Raw genomic sequence first — 22,766 nt, 5'->3', positions numbered from 1 at the left:
ATTTGATGCTTTTTTCCCCCTAAATGTAATAAAGCAAACACAAAAACATCCACTGTTACTGCCACATATGATAATTGTCTGGCCACTGAATGCTGCATTAAAATGATTTCAAACAGTATGGCTCAGAAGATCCAGCAGAGGGGGCTGCTTACTGCAATCATATGCTGATTAATTGAGCTTGATTCTCCCCATGCTGCGAACATAAGTTGTCCCACACTGTAGGCTACATGTTGGTATGTGGGTAAAGGTTACAAGGCTTTATCGAAGTCACCTTTACCACAGGTAGCCCTTCACATCATTTTTGATGAACATTAAGAAAACAGTGATTTTCTGATTATCCCTCATCAAGCCTATATCAAACTAGGTTATGTTCATTTTTATTAATTGTGCATGTTGCTCTCTAATTAGCTAATGAGAGACAAAAAGCAGGTTTAGAGCAGAAAAATGCAAATGACTCTTAGAAAATAGCACAAAAAAGTAAATGGCAAGGCTGAGAATCATCCTTCATTGAAATGTCAGAGATAAATGGCTCAAATGTCACATCAATTAAAACGGGGGACAGTTAGTAGTTCATTAAAGAGAGAGCCATATTGCACCGTCGGGTACCGTTGCCAACCCTTACTATCTGGGGCAGACTGGCAGCGGGTCCAGATGGCACGGAAATCCTCACAGATTTCAAAATGGTCTCTGCAGGGGTGGCGTTTTCTCCCCCGCTCCCACCCTCACCGCTGAGATGGGGTGTGGGCCACAGGCCCACGCCGGCCTACACATTCCAAACGGAGGCATGCAGAGAGCTGAAGGCACCACAGAAATAAAAATAAAGCTGCAGAGGACATGAGACACTTTTAAACAATACATGACTGATGCCACACACTTGGTCATAATGACAAAAATATATGCCTCAGTTAAATCTATGACTGCTCCAGGCAACATAAGGCAACTCCCTCTCCTTTAAACTGCATAAAACTCTAATAAAGGGATTGTGCACTACCTTGTGTGTTGTTCATAATAACATGCTGACTTTATTAGGTGGTAATACGTAAGATGTTACTGGTTGTTGGAGTCACATAGGTGTTTTTTTTTTCACAAACATTGTGTTTGGGACCCTAAAGACCTCACTGAGAAGCTGTCACGGGAGAGATACAGAACTGGATAAATGTCTCAGCTATAAGTGGAAAGATAACAGTGTTTGAAATTAATGCTGAAAATGTGCATTATCATATTTCTCCTCCCGTAAAAATATCAAGCAAATCAAATATCTAAATCACTACTATTACTAGTCTTCTGTGTACTGGGGACCCCCTGAAGGACCCCAAATCCCAACTTGAGACCTATTAGACATGCATGCTGTGTCTGTCCCTGGCAGTGGGAGGAGCGGAGACTTAATACTGGCCAATTACAGAGCGAGAGCGGACTTTTGCCTTTTGTGATTGGCCGGCTCGGCCATGCTGTCTAAGGAAACAGGAAGGGACTTTCTTCCACATTTGTTTTGCAGAGAGAAGAGACGCGGGTGTCGTAGAGACACCGTACGGATGCAAAAAGGCTTCATTGTAAGCAGCAGGTGTAGTTTACAGTGTTGAAATACCTCGAACAAAGCCTGACATGATGTTCAGTTAAGAAATAATCAGTCAACTCGCATGCAACGGAGGCTATCTTTTGAATAAGTCAGTGTAAGTCTTCAAAACGAAACCCAGCTTATCTTTTCGACATTTTAACTACGCACTTATTATCAAAGGTGTGTTTTAACTAGTTTTAAGGTACTTACACTCTTGAGTATTGCGGTAATCTTCATTTCCGTTTCGGCATGAATTTTCTTCCTCTAAAATAGCACAATATGGACACACGTGTTGCATTTTCACACCTGCGCAGTCACGGTGCGCTTTCTACCCAATTAATCACGCAGGTTTGACCATGAACTAGTCTAATGAGAAACAAGTCAAATGATTGACGAGCACGAGGTTGCTGCCAGTGATTTTTAACAAGACAAGCTGCTTATTTGTTTGTTCCTCACCGTGAAGAGACGGGTAAACACCCAAACATTCAAGTAGTTACTTTAACTAGTCCACTGCACCGAAAACAGCACAAAACAAACCTGATAGCATTATTTTTAATCAGCGTGGACTATTAGCCAAGGCCATTATTGCCAAAGTCCATTATTCTTTCTATGGGTCTATTACCAGCTTGCTAAATGGCAGGCAGTGTGTTCAGCGCTTATCCAAAGTGCACTGTACCATTGTTTGGCTCAGAAATTTCTCGCCTTTATTGTCAGTTCAGGCAAACCCCCGATGAATACAGTGAGAACTGCAAGAGTAGAAACAAGAAAGTTGAAGCAGACGCATTTGTGATCGCATACCATGACAGATGTGGTGGTGGTGTATGTGTGTGTGTGTGTGTGTGTGTGTCTGTGTGTGTGTAAGTGTGAGAGAGAGTGAAAAGGGGGGCAACTGAAAGTCTAAATGAAATACTATAAATGCATTCCTTCTTTTTTATCTCTATAATCTTTGTTTGTTTCATCTCATAAAATATGTGATCCATCCCTGAATTAAAAATGCATATATATGTATAGATAGATAGATAGGTAGATAGATATACACACGCATACATATTCATTATTTGTTTCAGGGCTGCAACAAATGATTATTTTCATTATTGATTAATCTGCCAATTTTTTTTATAAAATAGTGACAATTTCCTGAAGCTCAAGGTCTTCATATAGCTTCTTTTTTTTTGGCTGACTAAGAGTAAAAGTAGCAATTCTGGGTGCTGTAACAGGGAAATGTTTGGCATTTTTGTTAGAATATATGAGTAAAATGACTATCAAAATAACGGACGGTTAATTTTCTGTTTAGCAACTAATCAGTTAATTGTTTCAGCTGTAGTTTGTATTTTGCAGCTTGTTCTATGTTATTTGAATTTCTTTCTGGAGTATTTGTGTTGTTGATAACATAGGACCTACTGATTAAAAAAATCCTTTTCTTTTTTTTTTTTTTAGATTTAAAATTGCAGAGACAATCTCTGTCAGAAACTTCCCTGTCTGTTGATATACCTCACAATTAATATACAAACACATGAGTAGAAATGTATGAATATGGATTGCAAACACTATTAAAAATAAAAGACAACAGAGAGATGTTGCATTTGAAGCCTTTAGACAATTTTCAGATCAAGGCTCCAGGAAGGAAAGGTTTCCTTGGTTGAAACTCTTACAATCAATGTGACCTTTATTTATTATAACCCCCATCTCTCAAAAACTCACATATAACATAGTCAATCATCTCTCCTTCCCTCAAAGTAAAAATAAAAAAGGAACTGCTGTCTGGTTATTGCCAGTATCCATCTCAGTCGTCAGAAAAGCTGCACGTTTTTGCTGTTGTTAAGGGCTGGAAACCAGAATCCCATCGGAGTTGCACCCTAAGGAACAAATTTAATGCTAGAAAAACATCCCGGCCATCAACCAAAAATGACGGATTGAAAATAATGTCGAGCTATCTTGGGAATCCCCCACCAGACAAGGGAACAGACTGCATTGTTTTTCTCATTTATGTGATATATAGAACAGAAAGAGGGGAAAAAATGGGCGATTTATTGGTTAGATAGGCGTATTCTTTTCCATGCACAAAAGAAATATTGGATAGTAATGTAAGGATCAAGTCACATCATGACATTGTTTGGAGGCTAGGTGTTCAAATATGTAAGTCATCATCCGTTGGTGGCCCGCTAGGTTTTCAATAGATCATTCAATGCAAATATGTGTGGGAAATCGTGAAAGTTGCCACATGAATATGTCAATGAATGCAGTATAATTTGTGCTTCCTTAGCAGGGCAGTGAGATGAAGAAGCAGAGGGAGAGCCAGTGCACTCAGAAGACCATCTCATTGCTGAGCCCCCTGGGGACGATCCAAGTCAGTGGATGTGAGAATGGTGTGCACACCATCCAGATCCTAATGGATGTCGCACCTGCTGAAAGGTACTGTACAACAGCCGGGCTGGTGACGTGATAAACAAAGGTGTGAAATTTACAGGCAGACAGAATCCACTCCTGTGATGGAGTGCCACCATTCCTCATTGGAAGCAGGGCATTTTTGTAGATCCCACAAGAAATATCCTGGAGAAAGTTGGGCAAATATGAGCAGGCACTAGAAATATGAGGGGCACTAGAATACAGTTGGGCTTGAAATTAGATTTCTGATGGCATGTGGTTGTGATTCTTCCTGCAGTATATTTGAAATTTCAGAAAAATAACTTGTTTATTACCCACATGGGAGTTGATTAGAGCTGATGTCTATAGGGTCACCAAAGGCCATGGGGAGCATGGACTGTTCTCTCCTGTTTATTTATGTTTCCTCCAAGTTGTATGCAGTAGTTTTGAGTGTCAACCAGCACTCAGAAATGTATTATATGACTGCATTTCCTGCCCTACCCATCCATCAAAATTGTTAGAATGTTGACAGTCTTACTGAAGCGACTGAAACTGATTAAACTCAGCGTTAATAAGTACTTATTCCTTATTTTTACAGGTCCACATCCTACATCTCAGATTAGTTTTGATTAGATTGAAATTAAATATCCATGTATCGCAGATTCGCATTTGATAAACTTGAATGGTTTGGGAAATTAAACCATTTTCAAATGCACCCGGATAGGAAGTTATCCTTTTGAAAATGTATGTTCAAATTCTAATTTATGGAAACCCATTAATGACCTTGTATATTATACCTCAACATGTGTTTCCTTCTTGACTGTCTGCTATTTCCTAAAATTCATCAAGCAGTAAAAACATTCCACTTGTTGTTAATGAGTTGAAGTGAGAAAATTAATAATATGGAATTTTGATTATGGAAGATGTCCTGTAACCATGCGCAAGCACCTTTCTCCGTCTCCTTGTGAACAGGGTTTAATTTGTGTGTTCAGGTTCAGTAGGAATATGCAAATGAATTTAATGATTCGCATCACTAGATCATTTCTCAGTTTAATATCGTTTGCTATGTCGGTCATAAGTGAAGCTTCGATCACATGGCTGTCTGTATGTTCTCAAAGGTGTGAGCTAGAAATCATTAAACAAAATGTTTAGATTTTATCACGACCAGTTGAATACGGTGTTATTGTCATAGGACAGGGGAACTAGAGCCACCCCAGATATATGGAGTAACGCAATGTAAACAGGCATTAAGGGAGGCGAGATAAAGTGACAAAATATAGGCTTATCTTTGCAACCGGCTTTACATGTAGATCTCACAAAAGCCTGCCTGTAGCAGTAATAGTTCAGATCAGCCATTTCCATTGATTTATTTATGACATACTAAACAAGGCTCTTTCCAGCTTTGGATGTGGCGTGGTACAGGCTTAGGAAGTCAGAGTGATAAATGATCTCTAAGAGCATATTTTGGATAAGGGAAATAGATAATGTCTATGCATAACATAAAGGGAGCCCTACAGTAGACATGTGAGCAAGTCAAAGCTTCGAAGGCTTATATGACTGTTTGCTTGCCATGTTTTGTTTTTTTTTTCACTATTGGTTGGTGTTGAGCAACCGGAGCAGCAACAAAAGCATTCATGGCAGTGATAGATAGTTATTGATAAATGCCATTATAGCTACATAAATGCCCTTGAAGTATGGCTTACACACCATGACCGTCAGCTCTTTCTAATAGAAACGTCTCAAGCCCCTTTTGCTTCCTAACTGATCTTAGGAACATTTCCTGAAATCAACCTCCTCTGCCAGTCTAACGACAGCCCTGAAGGCACCATCAGATGAACAAATTCATTACATCTCAACAACCCCTGTTGGGGCCCTACGCACCAGCCTCCCTGTTAACCAGCTTTCCCCTCTTTAGTTTTTAGCATGGCCACAGCGTTCACAGAAAAATGATACGCATTTTGTTTACAGGAGATTACTATTATCTGAAATATGATGCTTCTTGCCTTTTTCACACAGAGCACAGACACATAATACAGAGGAAATCATACAGTACTTTTTTATTAGGGTGAAAAATGAAAAAAGGGCTGGACTCCTGCCCCGAGACATTTTGTGAGCATATTATTTTACAATGCTTTGATCAATTTGTCTGTCAAGCTGGCTGAGATGTGGGGGAGCAGGAAAAAAGCAATTTAGCTTGTGAGGTCCTCAATAGAAATGTACTACAGGAGCCTGTGTATGACATGTTGCATTAGAACCTGAGTAGCCTTTATTGCCTGATAATGTCGCAAGGCAATGCTGATATCAATCACCCTTTAACAGCCAGTATGATGTGTTTTTATGAAAAGAAAAAATAATACGTGAAGCATTTCTCAGAAAATAATTGATTTAATTCTGAGCTGAGGGATTTCTTCTTTTAACAACATAAAAATATTGTGTTGGAAAAAAACAGGCACAAAATGTGCTAGAAGCTAAAAATTGTTAAGAACAAGCTCTTTGCATATGCTCCTATAGAAAATTGTAATTAATTTTACAAGGATAAACATTCTGTCTCATTTGCATATAGATATAAACAATATATTTGTGCATCTGAATTCCCAGCACACTTGGGCCACGTGATCTGCCTAAAATCCTAAGTGGCTAAAACCAAAAATTATCATTATATTTCCCAGGCCATAAATCCGCCTTTTTTCTTTGACACAAAGCCGTATAAATCTGTGTCTGATTTTTCACATTGCACATTGTTTTTAGTTAATGATTTTCATCTGTTTGTTGTTGCTGTGATAGCGGGGAAATGTACCATATGCTCCGGCAAAAGACAAATGATTAGCAAATGAAATTCTGGACAGCTGTCTGACTGAAAGCGTTTGGTTGATAGCATTCTGCTACCATAATTAGCTTAAGCTTTGGGTTAATTAACTTTCTACCTGGATATGCATAATAATAGCATTCTGCAGAAAGCCAAGGAGCTTCCAGTATATCAGCAGCAAAGGCTGGCTTTTTATTTTGTATTTCGGCAGCATATTTCAATTTCAAGAGGCGATTTAGCTCGGGAGCATCGTCAAATATTGTAGATTTTACTCCCCAAGCCAGATAATTCTGAAACAATAGGGGTGTATTATGTGGCAGAAATGCCATTTCTGAATGTAATTAAAGCGGATGAAAGCAATCACCAATTTTTAAACGCTTTTGTCTAGCATGAGGCCTACTTGTAAAAAAAATACCCATCAAGAGGAGAAAAGAGGCAAGAGAACCCCCAAGTCCTTATATAAGAGGCCTTTGAGACTGAAGTGAAGTACAACAGTAATTAGTCTTTTGTATGAATTTGCCGGCCATGGTCATGATTAGTTAAGCATATGAGAGGACTGCAGGACTGCATTGCTCTTAAGGAGGAGGGTGTTAAAGTCTATTTATCACCAGTTATCCTCACAGCTTTCCATTATCACTGACAACACTGGATGGGGCCTGAGAACAGCCTAATTGTTCTGAGGTGGAGTGTTTTTGTGTCAAACCCGTCACCCCAGTCACATTGGCATTCATAAGCAGCCAGACATTTTCCATCTATCTAGCCCTAATACCCAAGCTGTCACAACAGCTTTTACACACTACCAACGCTAGTGTGAAATATCTGAGGTGATGCATTTATCGTTTTTCTCACACTCATGTAGTGTTGTGAATCAATGTCCTGGTTCACACTGAATAGCAGTATGGTAAATGTGTTCCCTGTCTGGGTCCTGTTTACATGATGTGCTCACACACCGGGAACCGTATCAACAACTTGTGTTGTTTTTTTTTCTCCATTGTAATTTCTCTCTCTTCCTTTCTCTTTCTCTCTCTGTGGGTCTGTTATATTTAGTCTAACACATCATTTTAATCAATTTAAATTATTATTTTGCTAGACGTATGGATACAACTGTGTGCAAAATAAACTGCTTACATTTGTAACTAAAATGCTTTGTCATACAAACAGTGATCTGCTGAGATATTGAATGAAATCATCAATAAAGCAGGGGGAGACTTTTTGACGTAGTCCCTTTAGAAATGGTATGAATAATTCATTGTGTAATGATATTCAGATGATTTTTGTGCTATTTTTTACTGCGGCCTTAGAATATTGTTTTGCATGTTGTGAAGTGTAGTACTCAGCTGCGTATTCATTAAGGTGCTGCTCCCACTGGCCCTTGGACCCATCTGTGCTCTATGTTTATGCCTCCGTCTCCCGGGACCGTCCCAATCAGGCTGCATGTGCCATTTCCTGTGTAAACCAACACCTGTGTAACACACTACCTGTAAACCGCCCCGCACAGACGAGACACTGACATTCACTCAGACGAAAATCTGCAAATGTTGTGGTTTTTAAAACAGAACCTCCAGGGTGGGGACGGGACGGGAGCCGAGCGAGTTACCGCTCACTGTAGAGATGCAGCTAAAAGCAGCTCCTGCAGTCTTTTTTTTTTTTGTTTTGTTTTGTTTTTTTTCTTTTCCTGCTGTCGGCCGGGAAGTTTTTCCCGACGCGAGGGTTGTGCTAGTTTGTTTTAGAACTTGATTGGATTCTATATCTGCAACATGCAGAAGTGTACAGTGTGTGACATACTAAGGCAATATGCAGAGAGATGATTCCGCTCTGACATCTTGGAGAGGAGTACGAGTCAATTATGCCCAAGTGTTGTTCTTGCTTATCTTCCTGCGGCACCAAACAAGGATTTAGTCAAGGATTTAGGGGTGAGGGGGCGGTGGTGGGGATCATGGTAAGCGGTTCACAACAAAACACTCAAAACTCCTGGGAGCGGGCACTGATTTAAAAATAAATTACAGAAGACGAAGCGCTAACACTCAAGGGCCCTCAGCAGTGCTGGCGTACACAGGTGAAGATTAGCCTCCTCGCTAATCAGAGGAACAAGGCAGTAATTTGCTCTGAACACAGACAGTAATTAGGACTTGGTGACACTGGATTCCCATAATGCCTTTGTGCTTGACGTGGTCAAATTTTGACAGAGGCTATCCATGCAGGGTCACTGTCCCCCCAGTCTCTCGGCCCTCTTCAGTGGAGGCTCTAAAAGGTCCCTGCAGTTACAGGGGATCCCTAATGTACTTTATGCCTCCCTCACTGGCTCCTTACCATTCGGGTAATTGGAATCTCTTACTGTGGCACTTGAGAATAGAGGCTAAAAACGCTATTTGAAACTGCTCAGTAGTCTGTTGTAGATAAACATTGCTGCGTCGGGGTGTGGATACACTACATAATGGAGTAAGAGTTAAGGCTCTGGTAATACATGCCTTCACTGACTCCTGTGGCTAGCCAGTTGGGAGAAGACCTAATTGTTGTGTGCTTTGTTGCCTACTCTGCAGTATTTTAGCACCACCTTTATGTATTGGATTGAGTGTTGCGGCCTCTTCGGTGGACATTCGCTAATAAGAGTTGTTGGATATCTAGAGAGCAGTTTATCCGGCCCAGTTGTTTTTATTTTGAAATAGCGGAGCACAAAACGTGCGCCGCAGAACAGAATAGGAAGCATTCCTTACAGCTTACCACTCGAAAAGCTCTCGACTTTAGTGCTGCAGTTGCTAGATAGGCATCTGAATGATCTTCAAATGGTTGAACGAGCTGCATTGAGCAAGTAGCTTACAATTGTATCACAGCCTTTGGTTCAGAGACCATCAGGATCTTGACATTCATAGAGACATGCTGTATTTTTTTCCCTTTTTAGACAGTCATTTTAGGCTTTTTTCATGCTCTCTTGAGTCTTTGACGTCTCTGAGTTAAGTATCTGCAGCTATAAGGCTGAGGAAAATATTGGACTGCTCTTGGCCTTTTCTATTTCATCCTCTGACCCGCCATGTTACCCATGATCGGTGAAGGAGAACTCTGGCAGGCTGTGTCAAAAGTGACAGCCGATCGAGTCAGGATGAGCGCCATCACGCTTCACAGGATGGAGGCATGAGTTCTGAGTTTTTCCCCTTTTTGTGCAATATACCATTACACCCTTCGCCAGATTCCTTTCAATTAGATCTTTTGGTTAACCTGTTTCATTCTTACGTCTGCAGTTGATAGAAAAAGTCTTACTGAAGACTTGTACAACTAGAGATACAGAATATGCCACAGGAAACTGACAAATTTAATGTCAGCTATTCTTTTTTTTTCTTTTTTTTCTTTTGTCTTCTTTGATTGTTTCTTCCAGGATGAATGAAATAACCTCCAACATTATATAAATGCTCAATTCATTCTTTATATTAGAGTTAGAAAATAGGTAGAACTCCAAATGACTCCCACTTTACGCAGCAATGATTTATGGTAATTGGAAATTGATTGTGACAGGAGCACAATATTAGAAATTTTCTCAAATCACAATCTTCTATCAAGGGAAATATTCTTTTTAGTGCAGCAGATCCTGGCTAGTTTGGAATTAGTTTCTTATTTCCTTACCTGTGATGAAATACTGAATGCCTGAAGGACATTGAAAAAATTATTATTCTAACTAGTCAAAAGATAATAGATCATATTTTTCTTTATCCAGATATAAATTGTGTGGTCAAATTTAAACACACTTGTTAAAGGCGATTATTAAAATTCAGTTTATACTTATACTGTAATTAGTTTTGTTGGTTTTTATACAGTGGTGGCAGTTACTTTAAGACCATATAAAGATTGCTCCCTCTGTTTCTTTGTAATTAGACCAACATTTATCACACATCTCTAATCCCTTATTTGAAGGGCACAGTTTCTAATGTCCGGACTCTATAAAGTTCATATGATGCTGGATGAATTGTGATTCACATGAAGTGACTGGAAATGTTGCCAGCACAGAAGCTACATCTCCACTGCCCACATGCTCTTTAAAAACAATCCCCCATCGCACCTAGAGGTGACAGACTTCAGCTCGACTGATGTTGTTCCACTTTTATTTATTTATTTTGGTGTTGTTTACCAGCCATAACATGCACTGCATTGCATTAACTTTTACTACTGTCAATGTTGTATCACTCAAAACACCTTTAAAGCGAGCGCATCCATAACCGGGTTGGGGGGGGGGGGGGGCTGAGGGGAGAGGAAAATTAGCCACGGTGACAAGTCTGAAGTGTGAGCTGGAGGTCAAAGGTGCCAAGCCTTAAGCAAAGGTGCTCTAGCCTTTGTCCGGTAGATTGTAAGGGCCTGCGGGTCCAACAGGAACATTTCCACACACAATATCCCCGAGCTGTCAGTGTGCAGCGGCTGGAACATCCTCTCAGAGAGAAAGAGGGGGTGTGGAGGGTTAGAGGAGGAGGTGGTGGTGGTGGGAGGAGGCGCGTTGGTGGTGGAGGGGAAGTGGGGGTGCAGAGAGGGAACAGTGGCCTGAAGATCCTTGCTGAGAGAAAGAGGAGGTGGGGGGGAGGAGGGGGGAGGGGATGGTGGGGTGGGTGTCGGGGTGTAGGTGGTGGGGAGCCAAAAGAGCTGGAGTGGGAGGATAGAGAAATAGAGAGGGGGGAAATGAGGAGGGAGAGCTGGGAGGGAGGAGGGGGGTGGGGGAGGAGGAGGGGAGGGATAGAAAGGAGAGACAATGACAAGTAGGGGCTGGCTGGGCACTCACCCATGCCGACAGAGATTGCCATGAGCCATGGCCATTGTTTGAGCGGGTCTCAGCACAGGACCCGCTGGTGGGTTTCCGAGTTTTCACCACTCAACTATAAACTGCTGTGTGGTTTATTTAGAAATGAGAGTATTTACACCTTTTACTGTATTTACACCCACTGTTAAACGGCCCCAGGAGATTTTCATCACACAGCCACAAACTAGCAGGCAGAGTGGTTCTCTGAAAACTGACCTGCTCAGTCATAACACTCCAGTAAACCTCAGCTTCACATGTCCAATATAAAACGTTGCTCAAACTGTGACCTGCAGAAGTGTAAAAACACTTTAGGGCCGTGTTGTTACGGCAGGGAGGAGAGAGACGGTCTGTGTGTTTAACAAAGTAAATGTCTATTATTAATACCATACAGGATAAGCCAATTTTGAAAAAGGGGCACTTAAATGTTGATATTATTTATTTATAAGTCCTGTACACCAGTTAATGGAATTGGCGGCCTGCTTTAGATCCACAACACAGCTTGAAGTCCACTTTGCAGTAATGCACATGCTAAGAGAAGACCTTCCCAGTAGGGTCTTTAAGTGTCAAATATGGGTCAGTCTGCTTGCATTGACCTGGGGGGTGGTCAGCAGTGGAGAGAAATTCAGCTGTTAAGTGATGCCAACTCAACCATCGGCAAATTCCTCCAAGCATCTACTCATGCTAAGATGCACGTCCAAGTGCAGTGTTTTGCTGGCCAGCACCAGCTCTGGCCAAAAAATCCATTTATTCTTGTCATGAACTATAAACTAGACCAAAGCGGAGTTGAAACTGTTGTTAACGCTATGCTCTTAACTTTTTTCTGTAACAACAGCGAGACTTTTGAAAACTCTCTTTTTTTTTTTTCTGAGAAACTGGTTCTGCTTCCTTAAAGTTGTTTGAAATAGACTGTTAGCGCTGTTCCGTATGACCCGACAATGTTTTCTTTCATACTCTATCACGCTGCACTTCTTATGAATATATATCTACTGTAACAAATGTCTGGATTACTGTCTTTATATTTTCTCGAGCTTCTTTCTGTCTTTCACACTTCTGATATTTGTCACAGCCGCGTGACAGGAGCTATGCCGAATTTTTGGATTTTAAACACGTCTTGATTAACAACTTTAGTTTCACTCAGCAAATTATGTCATCTTGCATCTGTGTCACTCGTGGCATGTTATTACACTCTTGTGACATATTTTAGCACTGTTCAACCAAGAATTTGGTATTATGATTGCTCCTCTGATCCCCACCTCACCTCCCCATCCTGCCTTATATCCCTCACAGGAGCAGCGAGGCCCCCCTGAGCTGTGTGGTCAACGATAGCCCGGCAGAAACGAGCCCCGAGTTGCAGCGCTGCGTTGAATGGCTCCAGGCGTACTTCACTGAGCCGCAGACCACTGGGAGTCTCCCGCTCCCTGCCTTTCACCACCCCGCCCTGCAAGGAGGTCTGTCATGGATAAATATTTGCAGAGCCATGACTGGGATCAGGCTTTCACTCTTAATTGTCAGTTACATCACTTACACTCACTGGCTCACTGTGTTATAATGAAGTATTTTATGGCTGAGAGAGAGAGAGAGAGAGAGAGCGAGGCCGGGAGAGCGAGCGAGTGGGTGAGCGAAGGAGAGAGAACAGAACACAGAGCTGTAACTTGGTTCAGTAATCTGTGGCAGCTCTTACCACGCGTGTTAGTCTTGGCAAGCTTTTCCATGATTCTTGGCACATTCTTTGAAACTGATCGAATTCCACTCTTGACATTTTCAGACAGGAAGCTTTTTTTTTTTTAATGAGAACATGTGAATGGTGGTAAAGTTTGAATGAGCTTATTGTTGGCTTGACCAGTCACCTAGGGCGAGTAAAATGAAAGCACCCCAAAAATGGACAATTAGTGTCCTTTCAACTGGTAGTTGTGACTCCAGAGTGAATGATTGAGGTCACCGAGGAAAAAAACGAGGAATTAATTATCCCTGGTGTTTTTGTTTCAAGGAAACAAACAATACAGGCGCCTGACAACTCACTTCTGAAATCATAAACTTATCGCGCCCGTGCCGTTTTCAAAACAATTACAGGCTATTTCTTTGTCACACCGAGACGCTCATTGCATTTTAACTTAAATATTTTCAGAAGCGCTCATTTAGACGCAGAAGCACACCTACACAGAAAAAAAAATAACTCTAATATATGCATTTAACAATTGTGCCTCTCTTCCCCTGCAATCAGGCCTTAGTTGCTCTCTAATTTCATGCAGATATGCAGTGCTTGAGTGATGGCATTTTCAATGAGCAGGTACTCCATTGAGACCCTGTATACAGCTATGAGTCCCACGCTCCCGCAAAGGCAATGCAGAAATACATCAGGACCGATTACGAAATCAACTTTCAGTGTGATTCCCTTCGCCACCAAGTGCTTGTGTACCAGCCCCAGGCTCTTTCAAATCGCATCTCATCTGAAGTCTTTGGGGTTTTAATTAAATTTCAGGATAGATGGAATTCTTCATTAGTACCTGATCTGAATAGGTGATTGTGCTGTGTTGCACCTCTCTCCCTCGCCTGTTGTTTTGGGGCTCAGTAAATACAGGGTTTAGGGTTGGATTGCTCTCAGTAGTCAGAACCATAGGCCATGCCAGTATAAAAATGTTAAATGTTAGCATCAAGAGTATTTGTCTTTTGAGGGAGGAAAATAGGATTTTTTTTTTTTTTTTTTTTTTTGGTTGTTTATTCACAAATATTAAGCATCAGGTTTTGCCTTACTGCTGCAAAAATTCCTACTCGATCTAGTCACGCAGCTGCTGCCTTCCTGGGGAGAAAAAAAAAAAAATACTAGTTTAATCAGGTCATTACAATCTGTGACAACCAACTTTTGTTTGCTCAGTTATCTTGTGGGAGAACCTGAATGCGACAGCGCTCTCACAGCACTTGTCATGTAATATTGAGTTGTGACCTTCACTTGAAGTGTTGCCATGTTTATTTACACATTTCTGACAAAACAAGCCACTTTTCATATTAGCTGTCACGATATACCTGAGCAACAGAGGTGACATGAAAGGAGATCCGAGGTGCAATTTTTCTATACTGTCTGACTGATTGTCATGCGCAACATCACACGCATCTTTGGTCGTCAGAGGTAGAGGAATGGTGAGTGCGTGCGCGCGTGTCGTGCTCAGTGAGCATGTGTATGTTTGTGTGCGCGTGTGCGCTCGCATTCACCCCCTCAGAAAAACACAGACACCATCGTGGGTTCTTAAAACGATGCATATTCTTATCTCATTAATTATACATCCATATGTAACAGACGAGAGGATCTTAGTCTCGGTAAGCGGCACAGGGAATGTGCGGGGAGGGGGCCAGGCTAAGGGGGGGAAGGGCGCTCTTCAAAGCCCAAATGACTGTGTTCCTGCAGGAGCCTGAACCTCCCCCTGTGCACAGCGCAGGGCGAGATGAGACACTCACCAGGACTCGCCCCTGTGATGTGGAGAGGAATTAGGGAAATGAACGTTTTCAGAATATCGAATAATCAGAGAATCATCAGCACCCCGTCAGCCTTCAAAAGTATGGATCCCTCAAGACTCAAGAGACACTTTGACTGGGAGTCAAAGTCTTCCCTCCCATTAGACACAAAGGATAATGAGGTAGCTGCATTTCCACTATTGTCTTTTTATTCTCACAACCATGTATAAGGTGACTGTCAGCTGGAAGTCATCTCTCTAAATCTATCACTAGCAGGGCTGATGGAATCCACTTTATTGTTTTCTCCTTTTTTTTCCAAATTACTTTCATATACAAAATAATGAGTAAATCAATCATATATGTCGATATCTTCATAATCACTAGATCCGTTCGATTTTTACTCTTGGTCAATCCGTCTCTGCCTCTGCAATGGCCCTATCACCTGGCCTCATGGTAGGTAATGACCTGTGACATAATTATGGGATGTCTGTAAACATGTAAGTGGTTCCTCTCAACTTTTATTTAAACAATTGACATCACTGCACCCCGATCTAAAGAGGGTCCTGACCTCAGACACACCGTATTAGGCTCTTTATGAAGTATGGGGCTAGGGGACTGCTCTCCAAATCATTGCTGGTCACCTCGAGTGACCCGCATGAAGTCTCTGTCACTAACACTGATGAGGGCAAAGTTCTTTAACCTCTTGTACCAGCAGATGAGAGCACAGACACTTGTTTTTTGTGCACAACTGTTGGAAATGTGCAATGCTGGAGGAGAAACAGTTGCTTAGGATTTGTAAAAAGGTGCAAACAACACTGCAGCTTGTTGCTCAGTCTGCTTGTAGGCAAAAGCGCTCAGCGTGTGCGCCGGCGTGACACTGACTTTGGTTGTTTGTCAATAACGTTCGCATCAACAGAGATTTGTCAACTCCATAGTCTGGACGAGTTGTCACCTACCCACCGGTGACAAAACGATATCAATATGTACCACACACATCATGTGGCCAAATCTGAGCTTTATGAGGGAGAATAATGCATAAAAGAAATTTCAGGGGTGTATCTTATCTCCTCATAACATTAAGTCTGTCTGCGTAAGAGCCCGTCATCTCGTTGACAGCGTGATTATTACCTGAAAAATTATTAAACAGTACCTACGGGCCTTGTTCAAGACAAAGAACTCACATGGGTACGCATCAATCAAATGTATCCCCTTTAGGTTTTACACTTATTCCCCCCAGTTTAGGCAAATTGCCTTGTTCGCGTGGCTTTGTGTAGCGGAGAGTGACTATAAGGTAGTGAGGGAGCCTGGGGAGTAAAGGATGTTCACTCTGTAGAAGAGAGACAGGGGTGTGACATGTTTTCACACAATGCCAATTTAGAGGGATTTCACATAGATCACTTGTCATGTGCTCTCTTAGACCATATAAATGAGAGAGAATGGGAGATCACTAATTGAATTTTCATGACTGAGTACATGTATGTACTAGAAGAATTTCACCCCCTCTTGATAACGAGACTATTGTTCCCCATCTTGTTCTCCGCGCAAGAGTGTTGTTCACTCGCTACACAAGCTCAGCGCATCAATGTCTTAAGGTTTCGAGATGCTTCAAATACTTTTTTTTTTTTTTTTCCCTTTTTCTTTCCCAATCAGAGCTAGACAAACATGCCTCTCAGTCACTGCCTGGTAATCCAGAAAAAAAGATAATGCTACTGCTAAAGTGTTAATGAAATCAAAGCCGTTAATGTGGTCGGTTAAGCTGCGGATGATTTGAAGAATTCCGCCATTTAAGTGAAGATGATATAATGAATCTACTCTGAATAGAAAGCAATTAAAAGGACAAATTGGTCTGATTAACCTCAAAGTCATCCCACTGCCACAAATGGTGTGCAACATTCAAATTATTATTATTAAAAATCTGGAGCAGATTTGCAGTCTTTTTGGCCTCTCTTAATCCTTTTAAATGAAGGAGCGAACTTTTTTAATTTTAGCTGTGACCTTTCAAAGCATAACCTAGATTTTTCTGCCATAGAAATAATTTTCTCACATCAGCTACTGTAGCATGTTATTACTAGTTCTAAGGTCAAATTGAGGGACTTCTATGTATTTAGTTGTTTAATGAGTATTGTGAAGAAAAAAGAAGGAATCAGTCAGAGTAGCTCCGATGGAGAATTTGACCTCAAACACGTGGTTGGACAATATTAAAAACCAATTTATTATGTAATGTGATGTTTATTATTAATTGTAGTGATCTGTCAAACTTTTTTGAATTCAAAACACTTTTTTTTTTATTTCAAAGTAGTATTATCCACGTCGTACCGAACGCTTATTTTCATTGTCATCAGCGTTTCCGTCAGCTGTCTGAGTTTGATTGATTAAACGAGGAACTCTCTCTTCCTCTTGTTGTCTCCCATCTGTCTCTCGCTCTTCTCTCTCTGTCCTCTGCTCTGTGGCGTAGACGCGTTCACCAGCCACGTGCTGCAGGTACTTCTGAGAGATGTGAAGTTTGGAGAGACGGTCTCTTACAAACGCCTTGCTGAGATGGCGGGAAACCCCAGAGCGGTGCGAGCGGTGGGAGGGGCCATGAGGAGGAACCCGGTGAGTGTGGCTGACATTGATTGACAGGCTTCTCTCTCGCTGACTTTATTTAAACAGATGGGGAAGGTGATCTTTTTTTTTAATTTTGTTATTTTTGCTTTAATAACTGCATGTTGTGTGTGGACAAGCAGTAAAGCTGCCTACAGTCAAAAGTTAATTAGTCATTTTATAAGAAATAAGGAATTTGACTATTAGTGCTGGAGACATCATGACATTACTTACAATATTAAATATAGATCTGTAACCATTAATTGATTTGTCAATCAACAGAATTTTTTATTTTATATAAATGATTTATTGTTTGAATAGTTTTTAAGCTTCTTTTTCAGCTTTTCTCTGTTTTTTATCATTGTAAACTGAATATCTTTCGGTTTTGGACTTTTAGTTGAACAACACAAAACATTTGGAAACATCACCTCGGAATCTGGCAAACTGTGATGACCCTTTTCACTATTTCCGGACATTTCATTCATTTATCGAGAAAATAATCAGCAGATTAAGTGACAATGAAAATAATTGTTAGTTTTGGCTGTAATTAAATATTCCTAAATGTAATTAGGATTGTGTGAAACAACCATACGTGTTGCAATAGATTTAAAGTTTTTACATCAATATTTTATGCTCCAATTGCAGTTTTCTGTAATAAAAGTTAAGAAAAAAGTTAAATGGTGAATGAATAAATAAAGTAAGGAAAGAAATTAATAAATAGATATGATATGTAATCTACACCGTGGGTACATTTACATGTATATGATCAAATAACCACTTAACATTTTAAATACATAAAAACTGATTATATAAAATTATTTTCAGCCCGTCTGTTGTATTTAAATTCCTACTACCTACAAAACAGTAGTTGTGTAGTAGAGTTTTCCAACAAAACATTTTTTTCCCTGATGCAAGACATGTAACCTTAACTGTAGGTGTGTTGGAATATGTGCAACGGCAAAATAAACGCCTCCTTCGGATAACGGCTGAGAAGTAAAAGTCTACCTACAGCACGATTTTAAGCCCACACCTTTTGTTCCTGTTTTCTCAAGTCTTTACTGTAGATGTTCGCTGCAAATCTCCCATTCTTGTAGGAAACCTGGTCTGCATCATTTTGCCCATGAATCCACTGTGTACAAAATGAAGGGCTAGAGGGCAAGTGGTGTGTCTTCTTTTGATCAAACCCTTTGATCAAAGCCCGTTTAGCTCTGCCCATGTAGTGCTGTGGGCACCACCGGTGTGCTCTGTGAGGCAGAGAACACTTCTTATACTGAAATGCAGCCAGCGAGATGTTTTCCTTTATACAGTATGTGATGTGAAATAGCCTGTGCACATCCTCGTCTTAGCAGTGTGTTTTTTCCCTCTGATCGTGTTTTTAAGTAAGAGAGAAAAATCATTTATAACACAGAATAACTGCAAATAAATGATTAAAAAAAAGCATTTTAGTGTTTTTAATAGTATAGAGTTGTTTCTTTATATACTTTAAATACTACATTTGCCAATAGCGTTGCTTCTGGATGGCTGTATAATGCTTCTCAGTCTCATGTTTTACAGACATTTCCCTCCTTTCGTCAGGGAGGCTGGGAGCCTGAGCCCTCAGCTCCTGATACAGATCCAGAGTCAGATTGTCAGTGTCAATTACTTGTCAGTAGCGCTGCTCCACTCGGGCTTCAGCTGTGAAAAGCTCAGTGTGCTCAATCGATCCTCGCCTCTCTGTGGCACTTCTTCTTCACCAGGATTTGAGTATTGATAAGCCTGGTGTAGTGCTCTTTTCCCCCCCAAGTGAAGAGGCAGATCCGAAGGCCTTGAGGGTACCCTGCTCTCCCTCCAAACCCGGGGAACAGTATTGATCCGAATACTCGAGCAGTATTTCTCTGTCTGCAAGGTTAATCTGGGGCTCGGAAAGTTTTATTGCTGTTGATATGGGAGCGGGTTTAATGATGGATTTGAACTGAAACACACCGCATGTCCAACTTTTATATGAAAAGCTGGCGGAGCAGCCATCAAGTCAGGATAACTTGGTTAAACTGGAAAAATAGAGTCACAATGCAGCAGCGGTTGTGATGTTTTTTTCGTGCAACAAGAACAAAATGAGGGCAACATTAAGAATATTTTTAAAAGAAATAATTGCTTTGATTCACTCCAACCATTGCCACTCTTCTTGTTCTGAATTCACAATGATCGAAGTGTTTTAGGCTTGCTTGTTTAATCTTTCTCCAGCCATTTAGTTTACAAAGAACTCGGGACCCCCCTGGCAGTCGTCTGCAACAAGAGTAAACGCTCCACCGACTTCCTCTTTTTAATGATCACAGGGTTATCAGATCTTAATGTTGACACCCTCTCGATTGAATATTCATCCTGCTGGTGTTTTTGCCCATTAATTTTTGATTGCTTCTTTGCTTTACACTATTAAAGAGTAAAAAACATTTATACCCAAAGACTGAGCCATCACCCTGAATGTGGATTTGTGCAGGATCAAACCAGACACTTCTGGTGTGGCACTTTGTTTTCATGCAGTGCATGAACATAAAAAAGCAACAAGGAGAAAAAAAAAAAAAAAGTGCAGATTCATATTTTCTGCACGTTGGTTACTTTTAAGTCACACCGTTTATGTGGTAAATCAGAGATTCTTTCATACATAATACATATCTACTATCAAGACTTCGAACTGTTGTGTTGCTATGACAATAAATGTCAACCTGAGAATAAGAAAGCAGTCGATTTTTAAAGCCCCCTATCTGTATTTCTGTTTTTATTCAATTATTCGTTTTCTACTAACACATTATAGTTTTGTGGCAACAGTATCGATCCTTTGTGGAGTTATTATTCTTCAAGTTTAAAACTTGTACACTCCTTACTGAATTTCTAAAATGGAAAATGATGGTTCATTTAAAGTAAAAGTAAATATTTCAAAGTGTCTCTGTCTGCGTGTAGAAACGTGCTTGCATAATATTTTTTTTTGCAAAAGTTGCACATGTTTTGTTTTGTTTTGTTTTGTTTTTTTTTCAAAGTTGTATCCCTCTCTCTGTCTGTGTGCCAGGTTCCTCTCCTCATCCCCTGCCACAGAGTCATTTCTAGCAGTGGACAGAGTGGGCCGTACATGAGCGGCAAGGGCGACCATCTCAAACAATGGCTGCTCACCCATGAGAGGCCAACAGGGGAAGACTAAAGCATGACAGAGCCCAACTGTCCTTCATGCAGTACACACACACACACACACACACACACACACACACAAAAGGTTTTTTTTTTTGTTTGTTTTTTTAAACACAAAACAGGGCCATAAAGTTTAGCGTGTTTGGCACACACTGTGGAACAACTGCAGCTACTTGTAAATATTCAGTTTATACTCAGTTTTTTAAATCTAAGAATAGAGATGCTGCATAGTTAATGTGATACAGAGTTGTTGCAGAATTAGAATGTACAAAAATAACTTAAACAGAGAACAGTAGGAATTACAAACATATGCTCCCGTGGGTCTCCGTTGCGTTTGCCAGATAGTGCTGGAATGGTTTTTCTAAAGAATTATTATTCCCTTAAAAATATGTCTCTTGCATTGTTGTTGTTGTTGTTGTTTTTTTCCTAAGCAGAATTAGTCTTTGTACCTCTCGTTGGTTTTTTAATTTCCTGCCAAGTGAATGCTTTGTTCAACATCCAGTGATAAAGGCTCTGAATTTTACTGCTACAAAGCTTTGTAGTGAAGCATTTGTTTTGTCTTCATTTAGATCTCATTGTTTGCTCTCGCCTTACAATCCACCTAGAGCGGAGATGTCTTATGCATTATATACTGCACTTTTGTTACATTAGACATGTTTAAATAAATACATCTTCAAATGTCAAACACTAGCTTTTCATCATTTTAACTGTATGTAATTTAAAAATTGATTCCATGTAGCGTTCACTCAGTTCAGCTCATAATTAATTATGCTGTATGTCTTCTCTCTTCGCTGCAGCACTGTATGTCAGAGCTCCTTCTTTTATTTCTGAGTAGTGTTTTCCATTAGAGGGCAGTACAGAACGGGAAACTGAAATCAACATTTCAACCTTGAATTCATCCCTGCACATTTAATCTGTAACTTAACTGTTTATATTTTATTTTATTTTCATCGCAACCTCATTTAATCCTTTTGGGATGAATTATTCTGTTTTAGAAAGACCATATGGAAGGACAGCAGAGACGGTGTGTGTGTGTGTGCATGTGTGTGTGTGTGTAGAAAACATCCGTTGCTTTAATTGAATATGTCCTGTACTTTCATCTTCTACATTCCCTCACAATGATCCGTTGTAACATTGACAATTTAGGTTTTTATTTCACTAAATTTTTGATTCTCCTCACTGTCGAGCGCAGTTACAGAGTGACCCTCACTTTCCCCATTGTTATTCCTCCTCTGTTCGGCCCAGGTAGCCTAATAATCCACCCTCCAAAAATAACCTCGACTCTAACCTTTACAGAGCCAATTCAAGTGGCCCACTCACTGCATACATTTGAACTTTGCTGTATTTTTGAATTTCTTATCCTATCAGCTCCGTATGGCTGTCTTGCCGTGCTGCCGGACTCACTTACTCTGCCATTGGAGCACCATCGCAAGCATAGATGTTGAGGCAGCAGACAGGCAGATGAAGAATGAGACTCAGTCTGTGGTTTCACAGAAGGCTAATGATGCCTGTGGTGACTACAGGCTACAGTCAGCCCCCTAACGAAGGGAGCTGTGACACAGCCACAAGGGGTCCCATTTAAGCCAGGCGCACTCTGAAGTGCACTGTAAGCACCCTCCTTTTTTGCTTGTGGCTAAGTAAATTCTATGGAATGCTATGAATTTAGCAAGCAGAGATACTGATGTACGTAGAGTTGTGCAATTGATGTTGAAAAGCAAGTCCAGCATCAAAGATTCACACACGCTGCCAGTAATTGGTCATATAATTGCTTAGATACCCAAGGAACCTCTTTCAAAATAATTCACACCTTTTGTTTTCTGTATTTTTTACATTTTTAAGATACATGATTATTTAGCTCTATGAGTAGCAGCATTATTATTATGTCTGTATTATTTTGTGGTTATATGTTCACCATGTGTACCACTTCCGTATCATGCTGGCTCCGAGATAAAAAGGAATTAGATTAAAAGAGGCTGAGACGATCTCATCATCCGCACTGTTAATCTCTGTGAAACCTTTAATTTTGGCCTCATATCTGCCTCCATTTCAGAGAGAGGGGAGAGAGTACACGAGTGCACGCT

At 40.6% G+C, this 22,766-nt stretch overlaps 1 protein-coding gene across 6 annotated transcripts; it reads left to right on the top strand.

Annotated features, from left to right (window-relative positions):
* Positions 1-1,443: 1,443 nt before the first annotated feature.
* mgmt (O-6-methylguanine-DNA methyltransferase) lies at positions 1,444-21,370 on the top strand. Of its 6 annotated transcripts, none has more exons than XM_044373612.1 (5): positions 1,444-1,550; positions 3,819-3,967; positions 12,787-12,947; positions 17,402-17,541; positions 20,570-21,370. In XM_044373612.1, exons 1-5 carry the CDS (start codon positions 1,446-1,448, stop codon positions 20,696-20,698), a joined length of 684 nt encoding a protein of 227 aa, XP_044229547.1. In that variant the 5' UTR covers positions 1,444-1,445; the 3' UTR covers positions 20,699-21,370. The 6 variants fall into 6 exon arrangements, with proteins under 6 accessions (XP_044229547.1, XP_044229549.1, XP_044229551.1 ...); XM_044373614.1 differs by having other exon boundaries at positions 1,451-1,550; positions 3,822-3,967; XM_044373616.1 differs by having other exon boundaries at positions 1,473-1,670; positions 3,822-3,967.
* The last annotated feature ends 1,396 nt before the right edge of the window (positions 21,371-22,766 follow it).

Source organism: Thunnus albacares, chromosome 14 (genome assembly GCF_914725855.1).
Source record: "Thunnus albacares chromosome 14, fThuAlb1.1, whole genome shotgun sequence".
Taxonomy (NCBI): domain Eukaryota; kingdom Metazoa; phylum Chordata; class Actinopteri; order Scombriformes; family Scombridae; genus Thunnus; species Thunnus albacares.
Note: the sequence above shows the minus strand (reverse complement) of the source record. Positions and strands in the feature narration are given on the sequence as shown.

What these genes read in the sequence shown, in the direction of transcription:
- mgmt (XM_044373612.1), top strand. Translation starts at nt 1,446, where the DNA reads ATGCTGTCTAAGGAAACAGGAAGGGACTTTCTTCCACATTTGTTTTGC. An exon ending in GGATGCAAAAAGGCTTCATT is followed by an intron (nt 1,551 to 3,818) that starts GTAAGCAGCAGG and finishes GTGCTTCCTTAG; the next exon opens with CAGGGCAGTGAGATGAAGAA. An exon ending in GATGTCGCACCTGCTGAAAG is followed by an intron (nt 3,968 to 12,786) that starts GTACTGTACAAC and finishes TATCCCTCACAG; the next exon opens with GAGCAGCGAGGCCCCCCTGA.